This window comes from Neolamprologus brichardi, chromosome 18 (assembly GCF_056152115.1).
Source record: "Neolamprologus brichardi isolate AB-2024 chromosome 18, ASM5615211v1, whole genome shotgun sequence".
NCBI classification, from domain to species: domain Eukaryota; kingdom Metazoa; phylum Chordata; class Actinopteri; order Cichliformes; family Cichlidae; genus Neolamprologus; species Neolamprologus brichardi.
In genome coordinates this window covers 22,484,854-22,501,510 of record NC_142121.1, presented here as the reverse complement: position 1 = coordinate 22,501,510, position 16,657 = coordinate 22,484,854, and the positions used below count along the sequence as shown (strand labels likewise).

General features: G+C 44.4%; 1 protein-coding gene across 1 annotated transcript in view; it reads right to left on the bottom strand.

Moving 5' to 3' along the window:
• The window catches only part of ptch2 (patched 2), a 28,404-nt gene extending 13,118 nt beyond the window's left edge, over positions 1-15,286 (bottom strand). Inside the window, exons 1-8 of the mRNA XM_087831643.1 lie at positions 14,665-15,286; positions 13,037-13,229; positions 4,000-4,189; positions 3,842-3,911; positions 3,634-3,725; positions 1,407-1,515; positions 1,207-1,293; positions 979-1,100 (exon numbers count right to left, since the gene is read on the bottom strand). Coding sequence (XP_087687769.1) covers positions 979-1,100; positions 1,207-1,293; positions 1,407-1,515; positions 3,634-3,725; positions 3,842-3,911; positions 4,000-4,189; positions 13,037-13,229; positions 14,665-14,811 — 1,010 coding nt within the window. The 5' untranslated portion in view covers positions 14,812-15,286. The remainder of the gene's footprint in view (positions 1-978; positions 1,101-1,206; positions 1,294-1,406; positions 1,516-3,633; positions 3,726-3,841; positions 3,912-3,999; positions 4,190-13,036; positions 13,230-14,664) is intronic.
• Positions 15,287-16,657: the final 1,371 nt, after the last annotated feature.

Sequence of the window (16,657 nt, the reverse complement as noted above, 5' to 3'; positions counted from 1 at the left end):
CTGCCAGTGTAAACAACTAAAAGCAGGTGTTATCTAGTCTGTCTGCTCATCTCTAGGCTACAGTCCCAGATGTCCTCAGGTTTTCTTGGCACCGGCAAAGCAAGCAGCAGTGCCGCTCAAAATGTGAAAGAGATGATCATAAATCACATCCAAGAATAAGTGTGGCTCTTGCAGATGGGCCTGGAATCCTCTTTCATTCAAGGCTCTCTTGGGTCTGTGGAGGGGGGCTTGATCTGGGCTCTGACCCAGTGCTCTCACTCCATTTATACTGGCCATGCTTTTATAGCCAGTTGAACTCTGAAGATTGTCTTATAAAGAGCCCTGGGTTAGATGAAAGTGAATTTGAGTGTTATTCGCCTCCTTGTTTTTCTTCTTCTTCTTTGGTCCCGCACACAACAAATGTACAGCAGGGTGGTGGGGCTTTATGTAACTGTCAATCATCTTTAATTGGCTGATCCCAGACCGGGGTCATTCAGGAAACTGATCCCTCTCGATATGAGGCATTCCTAGCATGTGTCTTCACTGCTGTTAGGGGGTTCCATAGATTCAGAGGGGAACTCGTAGCCTACTTGGCTGGTAGTGATCGCGTCGCATCCTTTGGGGTGGCTGTAGCTCAGGTGGTAGAGCAGGTCATCTACTGATCGGAAGGTTGGTGGTTCGATCCCTGGCTTCCCCAGTCTGCATGCCAAATATCCTTGGGCAAGATACTAACCCCAAATTGCTCTCCGATGCATCCATCGGAGTATGAATGTGTGTGTGAATGTTACTTAGAAAGCACTTAGAAAGATGTGCTTGTGCGAATGGGTGTGAATGGGGTGAATGTACAAGTTGTGTACAGCGCTTTGAGTGCTCAGAAAGAGTAGAAAAGCGCTATATAAGAACCAGTCCATTTTACCATTTACTATCCTTGCTATTGAATCCTTTAATCACACAAGAGGAAGACAATGTATAAATATACCCCCAAAAACACACACACACCTCAGCAGAGCATCCTGGCTGTTCTTGACCCGCCCTCCCAAAATGAGCTCCTCTTGCCAGTGCATGAACTTCCGGCTAAAACCATGGCAACCACCCTGGAGACGCCCAGCAATGTCAGGACTCTGAATAAGAAAGCAAAAATGTCAATATGCGCGCCTCTTTGGTTTACTTTCTGTGCACTGTAAATAATTACTAAAGTTGCACTCTTTCACTCTTTCATGAGGTTACCTCTCCTAGCTCCTTGTTAGGTGCACTGAGGGGGCAGTCCGGATCTAAGGGGTCTAGACATGGTCTGTTCATGTAGGCATGTCCCACCTGAGGAATCAAACAATGTTAGAGATGTCTCAGTACACAATAAGAGATGTAAACATAGATGACACGCAGCCTTGTTTAGTAAAGATATCCATGTAATTTTTTCTGTGCGTCACCTGGGCTTTGTCCAGCATCTCCTTGAACCCTTCCAGTGAGGTGAACTGGCTCAGCTCCTCCATCAGCTTGACTGGATCTAGATTCATCCACTGGATATCTTGCATACCCCTGCAGAGCAAAGACACACTTTATAATGGCAACAAACACACACACACACTGATTTTACATTATTTGTAGGAACTTAAGGAAGGAAGGCAACGTAAAATAGCTTTTATGAGCATGTGCCCACACGGCTACGTGGCTTTGAATTCTTCGCTAATGTTTACTCTGGGCAGGAAAACTTTTACTTCAGTTTCTCTCTCGCTCCTTTGTTGTGGTGGGCTACACAGGAGGCTAGCTGCAGATACAGGATAAAATAGCGTTTATTATCCTGTTTCACGCTGCCACAATGCCCAGGGAAAAGGCACAGTGGCTGCCTGCTCACTTTCATTCCTCAATGCCCTGCACTGAGTCATAACAATTACCTCTGCCTCCCAAACATCTTGATAAGGAGGGAGGGATGGGAGAGGCCAGGAGGATGGAAGGCAGGGAAAGGGAAAACGGGCGAGGGATGAGATATACATGGACAAATAACCTGTTTGTTAGCTTCATCTGTACTGCGCTGGTTTGCTCTGCAATGTGGCCTACATCAGGAAATGTAATGCACTTGCTCAAGGAAAATAAGAATTTTGGAAAAACTGGAGGAATTATGTTTGTGGTTTGTGATTCAGCGAGACAAAGGGAAATAAAATTATCCCAAAGTATCTGAGCTCCAAGCTGAATCTCCCCCCGATGGCTCATGAAGAGAGCTGCTCTCCTATTCCCACATACCAGGGTCCCCCTTTTGCTGCTGGTTGCAAAGACACTCCTTTATCAGCTAGTTTTTGCTTGACTGGACCGGGCCTGGGCCCTTTTGTTTTTTCATAGATTGCTGCTTTTTGTTCTCCCCAGTTCTCTCACTCTCTTTCTCTCCCACTCTTCACTCATTCTCTTTCCTGACCCCCCCCCCCCCCCTTTTCTTGCTCTCTATCATACTCTTATTTCTTCTGTTTTTGAGTTGTTTTTTTTTGTTTTGTTTTTTTAAAAAATGGTTGGAGCAGAAGCTGAATAAAGGGACAGTCCCACCAGTGAATGCAACAGGCTCTCGTAAGCTCAACGACGACAACAAATAAATGAAGAAGTTAAATACATTTAATAAATAACAGCAGATGTTGAGCACTGTGTGAATGTTTGGAAGATGTGTGATTCATCAAAAGCCCCCTTCTCTTTCTCTGGTGCTATGCTTTTCACACAAGCCAACAGGGAGATGCTAAGGATGGGAAACTTGTGTTTGTTTCTGTATGTGCTGGCTTGTCATGCAACATACCGCTGTCAGCTACGACACACACATAAACAAATAATTCCTCTGCAAAGAAACATCTGCTATGATCTAAACTATCTTTTCTAAACTAAGCACACAATTGAAATATCACTTCTGACGAGGAAAAAAAGAGATCCCTTTCAGTGACTCAATTTCTCAAGAGAACTTTATCCCCCGCAGAAAAAAAAAATAGAATCTCCAAATGCCCAAATACGCCCAGACTCCACTGTTAACTGTCTTGTAGGCTCTCTCTGTCCTTCTCGGGGGACTTGGGGCTTGAATACTGCCCATTTTATTTGTTGGACAACTTGGGAGCTAGGAGCCCGGGGCATTACCATGAGAATGCCGAGTGTTAGCCGTGAGCTGACAAAGCCAGCCCCCCTCCCTCCTCCGGGGCCCCTGCACTGATGGACACTCACTCGTAAACTGAAAGAATGCTTACCATTGTCTGACCCAAAGGGCTCCCCTGCCACCACCACCACCGCCGCCGCCGCCACCGCCGCCTCCCCGCCCTCCGTTCTACCAACCCACCACCCAGTTGCTGTTACAGCCATCTACTCTCTCTCCATCCCTGCCTCGCTTGCTTGCCCGCTGCATCTCTCTCAAACCTTCTCTCTTTGAATTTCTCTGTCAGTACACCCCCTTTCAGTCCCTCTCTGGGCCCTAAAAGAACTCTATTACTGACCAGCACTGTCAGTCACAGCACCCACTGATAGACTACTGAAAGCCCAACTGTATGTCTCCATCCATCATGTGCTAAAGTGACAGACCCCTCCAAAAGCTCTACTCAGTTCAGATGGAAGCAGTGCATAGAATCAGCCAAGCTGTCAATGAAGTGCTTAAAAGTGCACCCAAAAAAAAGTTATGGCAAATATTCCAAGACTTACGGTAAATAGGCAGAGCCTCCCTGTAGCTTGGCCCCTTCCCAAAAGCAGTCCAATGGGGTGATTATCATACAGGGGAACAGCTTGTCAATCATCTGGGATCAGGAAATAGAAAAGAAAGAAGTAAACATCACAAATCAGTGATAAATAAACATAGACACAAAAAAAAAACCCCAAACAAAACAAAACAGATATTTCTTCATCGACTTACCCTTTCGATCATGACGTTCTCTATAATGGGGACTCCAGATTTATAGCATATTTTATTAAGATCCCATGATCTAAGAGAAATAAAGGTCTTAGATTAAAAGTTTTATTAAAAAACACATGGGTGCGCGCAGCAGATCTTCACAGAGCATGTCCACTTACTTTCCAAACAATGACACCTGCACTTTGCTGGCGGACAGCGCGGCTTCCATGTGAACCAGCAAAGCTTCCTGGGTGAGAATGTTTGTGCCCTCTTCTTTGGGGGTCTGGATAAGCATCTGTGAGGTAAATACAGACTCCTCTCCCTGCTTTTCCCTTGTGTAGCGAAGCTCTGTGCTCACACGACTGCCAGCTAAAAAAGTAGAAATGAAAAGTGATTAGATAGACAGATAGATAGATTTTCTTTAATGCACATGCAAAGACACTCACACATTTGTATCCTATTACAGAGTAGGTTTTGTGTGAACATATGCACATACACACACACACTTACACAAGAACACACACATATATTGACCAACGCCCTTGGCCTTCGCCAGTGTTGGTTTTGAAGGCACTTCACACAAGCCAGTGTCTGGCCAAGAGAAATGAGTAATACAGCTTCTCATTGGCTCCCTCTGCGAAACAGATGTGCCCTGTTAGTTAGTGAAACCAGCCTTCTGATGCCCCCAAAACGCTCTACTGCTCTGTTTAGAGCAGCAGATACAGACCGGGACAATCTGAACTCATAAAAAATAATTATGATGGGCACTTCATCTTTTATTCCTGATGTTTATGCACAGTTTTCAACCTTTAAAGGTTGTTTATTGGAAAATGTGTTCCTCTCAGATTCTGTATTTCTCTGCAACGCTTCCTCAGCGGTGTTCTTGTGATATGGCATTGAAAGACATAAAAGTGCGAATGGATAAAGAACGTTGAATATATTTGTGGAGGAAAGAAATATGGCTGTCAGAGACGGTGATGAAGAGAAAAGTTAGAAAACGGATGAAAAAAATGTAGAGCGAGAGAGAGCGAGGGAGAACGAGAGAGAGAGCTATGTTGTGCTGTGCAATAGACCCCAGCCCCCTAATTACAGGAGGTTGCCCTGAAAAGAGTTTGCCAGCCGGGGGGATCTGTGCCAGTGCCAAGTGGACATGAAACATGCCGCGCTGGATCACAGAGGGCCCGTCTGCCCCTCTTGCTGTCCCACTACACGACAACCCCAGAGAGACAGAAGGGAGGGGAGAAAAGAGGGAAGTGGTGGGAGTTTAGAAACTAGGGCTACCACCTTCTTGATTCAAATTTTTGTCAGTCGTTCACCCAATTTCACTGCACTGCACTCCGAGCATCTATTTCTTTCATCCTTTTAACACTCTCCCATCTACCTCTCTCTCCATCTCTTTCTCTCTCTCACACACACACTCTCCCGCTCTCTCTTTTCCCTCACGCTTTCTGGACCTCCCCCTGGCTGGAACAGGCTCCCATAATTGATGGGGAGAAAAGAAAAAACAAACTATTCAGCCTACGCCGCAAAAGTGTGAGATCAGGTTAGAACTGCGGTCCTCTGTGACACAGTCCAATATTTCTAGGCTTCGCTTTCAAGGCTTAATTACATTCGCAGGGCCTTGAGACTATCGGGTCACCTTGTTTATTTGCAGTCACTGGTGTCGGGCTTAGTGCATCTCACAAAGAAAACACTTCAAAATGGGACACGCTCTTGTTGAATGTTCTTTGAACAAAAACTTTTTTCTTTTTTTTTTTTTTTAAAGCTAATGTATTTATAAACCACAGCAGGACATATGTGAAAGAAATAATTCTGCCTGGAATTTTGGAAATGTTAGAAAATGAGATTTGACTTTTATTAAGTAATTTTCAAACTGTCATGAAGTGTAAATACGAGATTTAGTGTAAAACATTTTAATCTTCGTGGCCCCGCTTGGGTTTTCTTGCCCCGCTAATTTCCAATCAAAAAGAAAAAAAAACCCACTAAAAAACTGAACACTTTCCGTTTGAGGACCTCTTTGACATCTGTTAAACCTTTTTTGACATTTCGTATGTTAACCTCTGCAGCGTGGGGTTTTGATCCCAACAGGAACTGGGTGGCTCGAAGAGACTCTGGCTCTGTAATTACAGGCCTCCTGAAGTAAATTATAGCTATTTGTGTCTCGTTCCTCCCATCTGGACCACCCAGGCAGCCAGTCCTCTCTCGTTTCTCTCTCCCTCTCTTTCTCGCCTTCTCTCCTCAACCCCCGGTCCGGCCCCAACCACCCGACTTCTAAGCTTCCCCAGCACTCAGCTCTGCTCAAGTTCACCACTCTCTCCATAAGAAGCCTCTCCGTCTCTACCTTTCTTTCCCTGTTCCTCGTCCCCCTTTTCTCTCTCTCTTTCTGAGGCTGTTTTTCCCTTTTTCACTCTTTTTCAGTTCCCCCCCTCTACCCTCTCCCTTCACCCAGCCTTCGCTCCTCACAGCCTTAAAGAGACAGTTCCCAGAAACTTTCTTCCCACCCTGGGAAGAAAGCACCTTTGAGGGTGTAAAGCTGGGTTTTAACAGCCCAGTGGCTGGCAAGTTTATTACACGAGCGATTCTGAAACATGAAATATTAGTCCTTGTTTGGCAACATGATCAAAATTGAAAAAAAAAAAAGAAAGAAAAAAGAAAAATGGGGGGCTTGGAGATGGGTGAACACAAATGATCGCAACTCTAAATCACATCCCATCGGTTTGTCGAGATGCTTTCGCGATACTCGACCACCATCTTACAAATTTTAGCAAACAATTCGACTCTGATGGGTGCAACATGTGAATCCATTTACTAGCTTCACCACTAAAAGCACTTTCACAACAGTTACGACATTGGGAAAGTGAAAAGCGAGGGGAAAATGTCATAACAAGCCCTGACATGGTTTCATGGCTGTGGGTGTACAAAAAATAAAAAAAATAATAATGTTTTTAAGAAAGCGTGTTTTCATGTGCCGTGTATATGTGTGTGTGTGTGTGTGTGTGTGTGTGCACTGAGGTGAAACAGGACTCTGTCTCCACCAACCTCAGTCATTTCCTACCCACCTGACCCTTCCATCCTTACAAGCCAAACAGACAGCATCTCCTAACTCAATAAAACATCTGGCTTCTAGAATGATCCAAGACCACCTTTAAAGGCCTGTTTCTATTCTATTCTATTGTGGTTATGGGTACCTAGTCCCAGTTCCAGGCCATTCTAGGTCAGACCAGGCCGCCTTCAAAGTTTAGTGTGGTAGATTAGCTGGATTAGGGGGCCCCTGAAAGGCCCCACGCTGCTATGGAGGAAGACTCAAGAAGAAGAGGGCTGAAGGTGACATGTATGCTATTACTTGCTATGTAGTGCATTTGACGTTTTTCCTGATTTACACAGCATGACAAGATGAGAAGAAATATACAGCCGATTTCTACACAAAACTTCCTTTGATAAAATATAGTTCAGGGAAGGTTGCCACGCTACTTTATCATAGCGTAGCAACAATATGAAAAATAGATTAAGTTATCCCTCGCCTGCTGTCTTTTACCTATGATTTACTTCCTTCTCCACTGTTTTATTCACAAAAGAGCTGCTTTACTTCCTTTTGATTTTCAGCAATGGAGCTAAATGAGACATTCATTCCTTCATCTTGGCACCCAAATAGGCCCCCTTCTTTTGGACCCACCAGAATCTCCACTTTGGATTCTTCAGCCCAGTCCTGCCCTATGGCTTTCCCTAGCCAGGGCACTGCCTAAAGCAGGCTGCACCCCAGCAGATGGGCTGTTCCTCTATAGAATCCGTCAGTACAGCTCCAGACTGAATGCAGACCCTTTTGTCATTCAACCCTTCAATTTCTTTCAGATGTTTCCCAACAAACAGCAGAATAAAATAAAGAGGGAACGTTTTTTTTCCCTCCCCTCAACAAAAGCAAATGGACCAAAACTTTCCCAGCCTGTAAAACAATGCCAGAGTCGGGATGTAAGGGGGGGTGAGGCAAGGGGTTAGAAAGAGAAGCTGGCACTTTGCTATCTTACCTATAGAAATACAGTGTATCTGTTTAGCAGCTGTCAAAAACACCATTCACTCAGGAAATGAGCTAAACTACCCGCACACACAAAAAAAAAACAAATGTGGCCTCTGTTTGTCCTGTAACTTTTCCCTGGTATTAAAATAAAAAAATAAATACATAAATAAAAAGCTGTCTCCAAATCACACCTTAAAAACTGCATAAAACAGCAAAAACAACATGAAAAATCAGTTTCACTTACTTTCTATTCAGATGTGCCAGTGGTGTTAGCCACCACACATAAATTTCCACGAGGGCTGGCATTTAGGCACTTTCTATTTCCATATGTATAGGCTTGCCTCTGCTAATTATGCTAATCATGGGCAGTGTTGGCCACTGTGAAAAATAGTCACATTAGACACTCCACTGACCGCTAATGCTGCTTAATGTGTGGTTGAAACATACATTCATCCCCGCCTGAAAAGCAAAATTTTTCCACGTTGCTGGTCTCATTCAGATGAGAAATGAATTTATTGAGCCCCAGAAGCATTTCTTTTTTCCCTCCCAAGTACCAAGAAAATGTTCAGTCCCCCTCTCTCTCTCCAGCCCCTCTCACTTCACTTTTTATACTTCCACGGTGTAAAGACAGAGGCAAATGGTGCAAACTCTAAGGTGACTGGTGTCGCTTTATTCCCCCCCACACCCACCCCACAGCCAGAGACAAAGGTTGCTCTTCAGCGAAGAGATAAAGGGTGCCACACTATACTGATTGAGTTTTTATTATCCCATTTTCGGTTGCATTGCGGCCTTTCTAAGGATATCGCATTCAATGTAGCAAAGAGCCTGACAGTCCAGTGCCCTTTTTTCAGCCCAAAGACCTGTTTTATGCTATCACTGTAAACCGGTGATACTCATTACCCAATAAATATATGAAGAGCTTTTGTTTTACAACCAAAAGCAAAAAAAAAGAAGAAGAAAAAAAACCCCCAAACAAACAAGACTTTGAAAAAGGGAAGGTAGAGCATGCTCTTTTGTGCTTCCTGTCTCAGTAGAAGCAAGAGCCATGTGTCTGTCATATGCAGATGTATCTGTAGCTGCTCAGTGTGTGTTTATTTGTTGGGGGGTGGTCTTGGGCTCTCTGTTGAAGAGCGTGTGTGTGTGTTTTGGGGATACTGAGAACGGGGATGGAATGAGGTAGTCTTGGATTGAGGGATGGAGGGAGAGGGGGTGAAATAAACATTTAGAAGTGACCCAGGTTGACTCTGTCTTGTTTGTTCTCTCTACCAGTGAGGTCCCGGGCCCTGAACGCTGGGAGTTTATTTATCTAGTTGGGGCACCACCGCGCACTATTCACCTCCAATAATACCTCATAGAGCTCCCTTTCTCTGTCTGAACTGGGGCGCTGTGTGCACTCCAATGAATTATAGCATTTACCTGCTGTGCCACTCTGAGGTTTGTTTAGAGAAACCGCTCCAAACGGAGAAACGCCCACGTGTGCATTTGTGCAAACTTTTTTGCTCTCCTCTCTTTAAATCAGTCCACACCTCGGTCTCTTCATATCTTGTCTGATTCCCTGTTATTCTGTATACACTGTATGGTCTTCACCTCCCTCTCTCCTGCATAAGACTTTTTATGGGGCAACTGCTACCCGGATAGTCTTCGTCTCGCTGCGCTCATATTTGGACAGCTTGAGTCTGTGTACATGTCTGTCATGCCTCACCCAAACAACTGCCAAGAAAGATGAGTTTAGTTAAAGTCAGAGTAAACAGCACCACTGTTACATGAAGGCATTTTCTTTACCCTCTTTCCCATACACAGCTTTTCGGCTGCGGCTTGATACGCGCCTGAAAACAATTATCCAAAGGCTGCGCAAAGGCATCCTTAAGTTTTACACATTTTAGTGAAAAAAAAAAAATTAAGCTTAAGAAAGTAACTTCTCTCATAAAACAAACAGGGCTTTTTAGAGAAAGACATCCACAAGACCGTTTCGCACTTGATGTTTGTTCAAATGAGACAGGCAAAAACAGCAGCAAAAAAAGGGGAAAAAAAGTGTGAGCTTGCAATAAACCTTCCACCCCATTCCTGCCCCCCCACACCATTGTCTCCTCTTATCCTCGTCCTCTTCCTGCGCCTCTTTTTATGATCTTTTTCTTTTCTCCTTGTGAACAATACAGAGCCGGGTCACACGTTGCCCAGGTCATACCTTAACTTTCAAATTCTCAAATGTGGCCCAAGCTAGATAAGCAGAACCACAGTGTAAACTTTATCTAATTCTAACTAGATAACATGAATGATTTTTTGAAACACAATTTAACTCAATTTAATCCAGGCACTTTATGAATGAATTAGGAAATTGGCAACAAGTGCCATCCCTCGGGCCAGCACTGCAGTTTAAGAAGGAAGAAGAAAAAAAGATGTGCATGGGTGTAAGGTAATTTGATGGGCGATGTCTGTCTCAGATCCTTTAGAGCAGAGGCAGTTAGCCAGAAATAGTTCGTAATCCCCTTGTCAGACAAAACACCCTGATACTCCGGCTTTTATTCTCCACTACACAGGTGTGAGAGCTGAAGGTACGATGAAGCCTTCGACTTATAAGTAGCTCATCCGCTCTGGAAATGCACAAGAGTCCTCTAGTTGAAGTAAACGATATGAATAAAGACATAAAGAATGCTTGATTAATTGTGAAGTGTAGGCACAAATTCTGTCTCTTTCTCTCTGTCTACACTTTCTAGACACAGACTGCACTGCTGTGCTTCACGGTATTTTGGTCCTGTTGGAGGGAGGAAGCAATTAAAAAAAAAGCCCTGGTGGCCTGACTTCACAGAGCAGGCAGACAGACAGGTAGAAATATAAACAGGCGCACACAAAGCCCGGGCAGACAGACGAGAACGCAGTCAGGAACCTGAGGCGGGAAGACAGGCGGCCAGGCAAGCTGCACGCACCAGAAGTGACAAAGATGACAAGTGTGCGTGTTTGTGTATGTGTGTGAAAACTGCAGGGGGCAGCTCCTAGTATGAATATATGATGGGAAGCATATGCTCCTAACACATTCAGATACACACACACACACACATTCACATTCAGCTTGGAGTGTTAACACATAAGGTGTCAATTCACAGCTAGTTTCATCTGAACAAATTAGGGTGCAAGTGGGAAAACTTTCATTTATGCCACTTCTTAAAGTTGCTTTTGATGTAAAGCCAAATTCTTTACATGTTTAGATTACAAAACACGACAAATAAAACTTAGGAACTAATGTAAAATATATGTTTATAATTTCGTTCCATCAGTCTGAAATCTGATGTCTTACTAGAAGGCATATTTTTTTTGTGCCCTGGCTTATGTGTATTGGTGCATGTGTCTTTTTCTGCGTGTGTGTGCGTGCGTGTGTGTGTAAAAGAGAAAGAGTGAGAGACAGAGGGAGAACTAACCTCTCCTTGTTACCGAACCACTTTACTCTCCATTGAGGCCCTAGCAGCTTTGTCAATGGGCTATTGGTGGAAACAAGGCAGGCAGAAACTTTAGAAAGATGGCCACGGCCTCTTAAAGGCACAGCATTCCTTTTGAGCACCCCCCCCCCCCCCCCCCCCCCCCAGTTCAACTCTCTCAATCCCACAGCAAAACAACTTGCACACAAACATCTAAACATGTCCTTTAAAAGATGGCTTGGCCAATTAGCTCGAGAGGTAATCCCGAAGCTTTACACTAACCACAGTGAAACCAAAGAAAAGGGACACAGTGGCAGCTCTCCTTCTTATTGTGGGAGATGGAGGCGTTTCCTTCAAAGCTAACAATTTCAGTGCCTACATTTTTAAAGATTTTTCTTTTTGTTTCTTTTTTTGTTTTATTGTGCTTGATAAAGAACCTTATTTAACTTCCTGCGCAAGTGAAGCACACAGCCTTCCAACAACCGGCGGCGTGTGATTCCACCAACACCTCCACACAGGTCCTGTGGGAGCCGCCTGTTCCTGTCCTCCAGTGACATGGTGGGCTTAAAAAACCCTATAGAGTCTGTTTATATTCACCAACTGCTGTGGCGCTTTTAGAGCGTGCAAAACAGGTGGGTAAACTTCAGCTGCATTCACTTATATTTTTTTTTCTTCTTGTGAGGAGGAGAGAAGGGAGGGAGGGAGGAGGGTAAGGGAGGGAGGTGGTGCCTGCTTGCTTGCCTGCCTGCCTGCTTGCCTCTTGTTGAATGGAATCCAAGAATAGTTAGGGACCACACAGGGAGCTAAGGGGGGGAGGGGTCAGAGCCCTCAAAGATGGCTAACCATTCACACAGTCCATCTGCTGCAGGGATCAGCCCCGGCACTGAAGCCTGGGGGTTTAAAAGGAATTTGGTCAGTGTGAAAAACCAAATAAAGCTGCCTCTGCCGCTGGAAATGTACAGATAACCTTAACTTAAAAAGTTCAGAGGTAAAGAATGGGAGTGCTATCAAGAGAAGAGGAAATTGTAGGATATCCAAAAAAGACACGGCAGAAATGTCAGGGATGTGTTTGCTCTCATGATGAAAAGACGTAGAAGATAAAGAAGTCAAAAAACATGAAGAACTCCTGATAAAAACATATACAATGCAGGAGAGAGTGGCATGAATCTGCTGTATACAAGGCTGTTAATACTGGGTGTAGTAAGTAGGACTGTTTTCCTTATATGGTGCTAATGCGGTTAGAAATGTGTGCTGTAATTCTAACTTTAATAAAAGCCCCTAAAAAGATAAAAAATACTTAAACTAAGTCCCACAAATCCTCAGTTCTGTCATCAGGATTTCAACAAGACAAGCCATTGTGTCGCTCACCGAACACCTAGTGCCCTCCCACGGCACTGAGATGACACTAACCTGTATCTTCCTGCCAACACCTCTCATCATCAGAACTCCAGCTACACTCAGTGGAAAACAACTGAGAATTGTGTACAAACCAGGGGACGTCTGCACCATTTGCTCTATCTCAATCACTCTCTTAGTTTCATGTCACTTTATCAGCTGTCACGATCCAACAAAAGCAAAAAGCAAAAAGCAAAAAAAAAGTCCACAAACCAGCTACAACGTTGTGAGGAAGCATACCGAATGATAGCTTTACTGTAGACTCAGTGCCAGCGCCAGACAGCATACAGTTAAGTGTTTAAGACATTTTAACATTTAACTGCTTCACACGATTACGACCCAAAACAAGCTCCCTAGGGCAACGCATGCACTGTCAAACAGGAAATATCACACACTCACCTTCCACCCATAGCTGTTCAATGTTGGTTTCGATGGCTGCGACTCGGAGTCCCACAGACAGAGCCCCGAAAACTAAGAGTCCAATAAAGAGGACCTTCCCACAGTGCCTCTGGATGTAGCAGCCCAGAGAGAATAGGAAGGCCTGGAACCTCGCCCGGATCCAAAGAGGAGCTTTCTGACCTACTGCCTTCCCCTGGATTGGAAGCAGGAAGAGGATGAGAAAAGAACATTATTATTATTATTATTAGTTATTACTATTATACTACACATAATCATGCTTACTATCTCAAAAAGGTTGGTTGCATATCTTTTCAAACAACGTTGTGCAAGTAAATTCTAAACATTTGAAGAGCCATGCATCTGTATTCAGAGACAACATATGTTTGTTATTTAAATCATGCTTTTCATAAAATGGAGACAAGTCGTGGTGCCAAAGAGCTCTGATGCAGGTCTTATGTGTTAAATCTCAGGCTAGACATTATCTGTAGTCCTATCCCAATAATACGATTTAAATGACACTGTGTTGGGACTATTTTGTACTTAATGACGTCCTTATTTAAGGAGAGAGATTTCCAGTGTTTTACCTTACAGCCTAGAGGAGCTCACATAAATAAGAAAAATAAGAGGTGACAATTTCATTCCAAAGCAAAATGCGTGACTTTAATAAAAGCTGAAAGTTAAAACTGTGAGCTTGTTCTACTGAAAAAGAGCCATTAACACATTTACTATGCAGTTCAAGCTATTTCTATAACTGTAGCCCAACAGAAAAATATTAATGGATATCTTTTGCTTTAATTTGGTTCTACTTCACATTTTATGACTAATTTTACACCCAGCTGTCTAATCTCTCATTTGCTGTGAACTGCCACAAATGTCACTGCTGCGCTAGGAGACATTGCTGTAGTGTTGTGGTTTCTCGCAGCAGTGCTGAAACACGTCCAAGCATCCGGGCGGTCCAAAGATGCTTTGTCAGATCAAACTCAATCAGTGAATTCCTTTACAGGACCCACCACATTTCCAAACAGACCCCGGGCCAGTGCGCTCTCCGCTGGCTGCACACAGTCAAAAAAACACGCACAACACGCCTGGGATAGAGTATGGGAACAAGCCCTTATCTTTCTTTCTCTCTCTCGCTCTCCTCACGGTGGCTTTTAACAGCAGAAATCAATGAGAAGCCGATGTCAGTTCAAATAAACAGCAGAGTTAACATACAGCTAAAAAAGAAGACTCGTTCATTTGTTATCGCTTTATTCCGCTCCCCCAAAATGTCACGCAGGTAGGCTTTTGGTTAACACGGCTCTGTCCAGTTAAAACGATTTATGTTATATTACATCAGCTTCTAACGGCAATGTTTCCCTTCAGTATTAAATAGTCAAATCAAACCGATCCCGATTTCGCAGTCGTCTCCCCTCAGGGGAGCACTGGTGGTCCCCGGATTCCGGTTTGATAGCTGCTGCTTAAAGTCTACACCGCATTCCCATATGCGACCCTCAAATCCCGATTAGATAACCTAACTCCTAAATAAATAAGCTGCCTTTTTTTAGGGGAAACCTTTCATTCACATCTGCCGACTGGATGAAAGCTGTATTCACAGAAAAATCCACTCTAGACTGCGACCAGTGTATCACCTTTGAGATCTGTTTGAGTGCGAAAGCAGCGTGGCAGTAGCTGGGTCTCCGGAGTAAGTCTGGGTTCGCAGGCGGCTGGGAGCGTGTGTAACTCGGGGGTAAATCTCCAAAGACGCCGGCCCCTGGGACCCCGCGATCCGAGGCCATAGTCCAAAGAGCGTGAACGGCACGCAGAGCGAAGCGACACAGAATCGGTGCGAGTTCAGAAAAAGCGACAATAATCCAACATAGAAGTAGAGCGCATCCAGCAGCACCGGCAACAAACTAGAAGAACGTTTTCTAGTCTTCCTTTGAGCCAAACAAGTCTCTAAACTCCATCCCAACATTATGCGCCGGAGTCCGTATAGATCCTTCCGTCTTCATTCGTCCCGATGGTGTGTGAACCGACGTCTCAGAGAGGAGTAGTAGCTCTAGTAGTAGTAGTAGTAGTAGTAGCTTATGTCTGAGCCGTCCGTGTCAAGTCTAACTCCGATCCCGTGGCGGTAACATTTGGAGAAGTTCGCCTCTCGGCAAATCCTGAAAAGGAAGGTTTGATGGAAAAGTGCTCCGGCTCCCATTGGCCAAGGAAGAGGCAAATTACTTTGCAAACATCGCCTATTATTAGCTGCTAAGCAACAGCTCACCAAAGTGGAGAGAGAGGGGGACCACCCAGGCTGCTGCTGCCTGGGCTGGAGGGAGGGGGAGGAGGACGGTGGGGAGGAGGGGAAGGGAGAGAGGAACTCTTTCAATAAACTGTGCACGGCCGCGCATGCAAACACACACACCCGCGCGTGCGTGCGTGCGCGCACACATTTACGCACACAGCTCGCTCCCTGCTCCCTCACTTGCTTAGTGAGCATTATTCCCAGTGGCCTGGCCTCCAGTTTGTAGAGGCAATCGCACATGCCATCTATTGATATAACAGCGACAGGCATGCGCGCACACACAATTTTCAGATTTTCTGTTTCATCAACACGAGCCAATCAGTGAAAGGAAGAAGGGGGGGAAGGAGAAGAAACGTGTTTTTATAAAGAATTGTAAACATGTGATTCTTCTTTTGTATGGGGGGAATTAGAGATCTTTCAACACTTTTCATATCACTCCAGGGCATCTTATGTTTTGGAGCCTCCACATTTGTTAGACATTTCTAGCTTCCCAGCCTTTGCTGTGAGTGCAGTTTGTTTCAGGCAGCTGTGGAAAGAAGCGTGTGATCCTGTAGGTTCTTAGCACTAAACAGCTGTAATCTCACCTCTTACGGCCAAAAGCTTCTAAAAGTAGGTTGGTGGGGTTTCTCACATCCTAGAAAATATCACCCCTCAGTCCTGTAAGGCAAGCCTTTTAAAAGACCGGGGAATTATTGGACACGTGCATCTCTTTCATTAACGCCTTGGTGCCGCCTGGTTTCTCTGCAAAAGCCTTATCTCTCTGGAGAGACTTTTGGAGAGTTTCCATGTCTCGCCATGCATGGTTTCATGAGTTCAGAAAGCAGCTCACCTAAGGATAATGTCTGAAAGAAACAAAGAAAGAAAGAAAGATGGTTTTCTCTCTCATAAAGTAAGTAAAGGGTGTCTTGGTGGTTTGCTAATGTAAGCCTCCACTGGCCCCACTCATGACTGTATGGGGGTGAAGTACAAACACTTTACTGGATTACAAAGTCATTCTCCACCTAAACACTGACCTGTGCTGCTGTGCAGAACATTTGTCAGGTGGCTGTTACTAATTTGAGGCCCGTTGGGTGACTGTAAAACTATCTGAAGCTAAAGTTAAGCTGTTTGAACATGTCTGTGATGGTGCTATGAGCTCATTTGGTTTATCACTTTGCTGCTAAGTTGTTATGTCAGTTTTCACTGTTTGCATGATATCGAGACAAGAATAAGACATAGAGAGACATGGGCAGGCTTATAGTGATATTCTATTAAAGGGGCTCTTGCACACCATGAAGAGCATAACACGGGGACCGAAAAATGATCTTTATTTCACAATTTTTCATTTTTTACTACTACTAATAATGAAA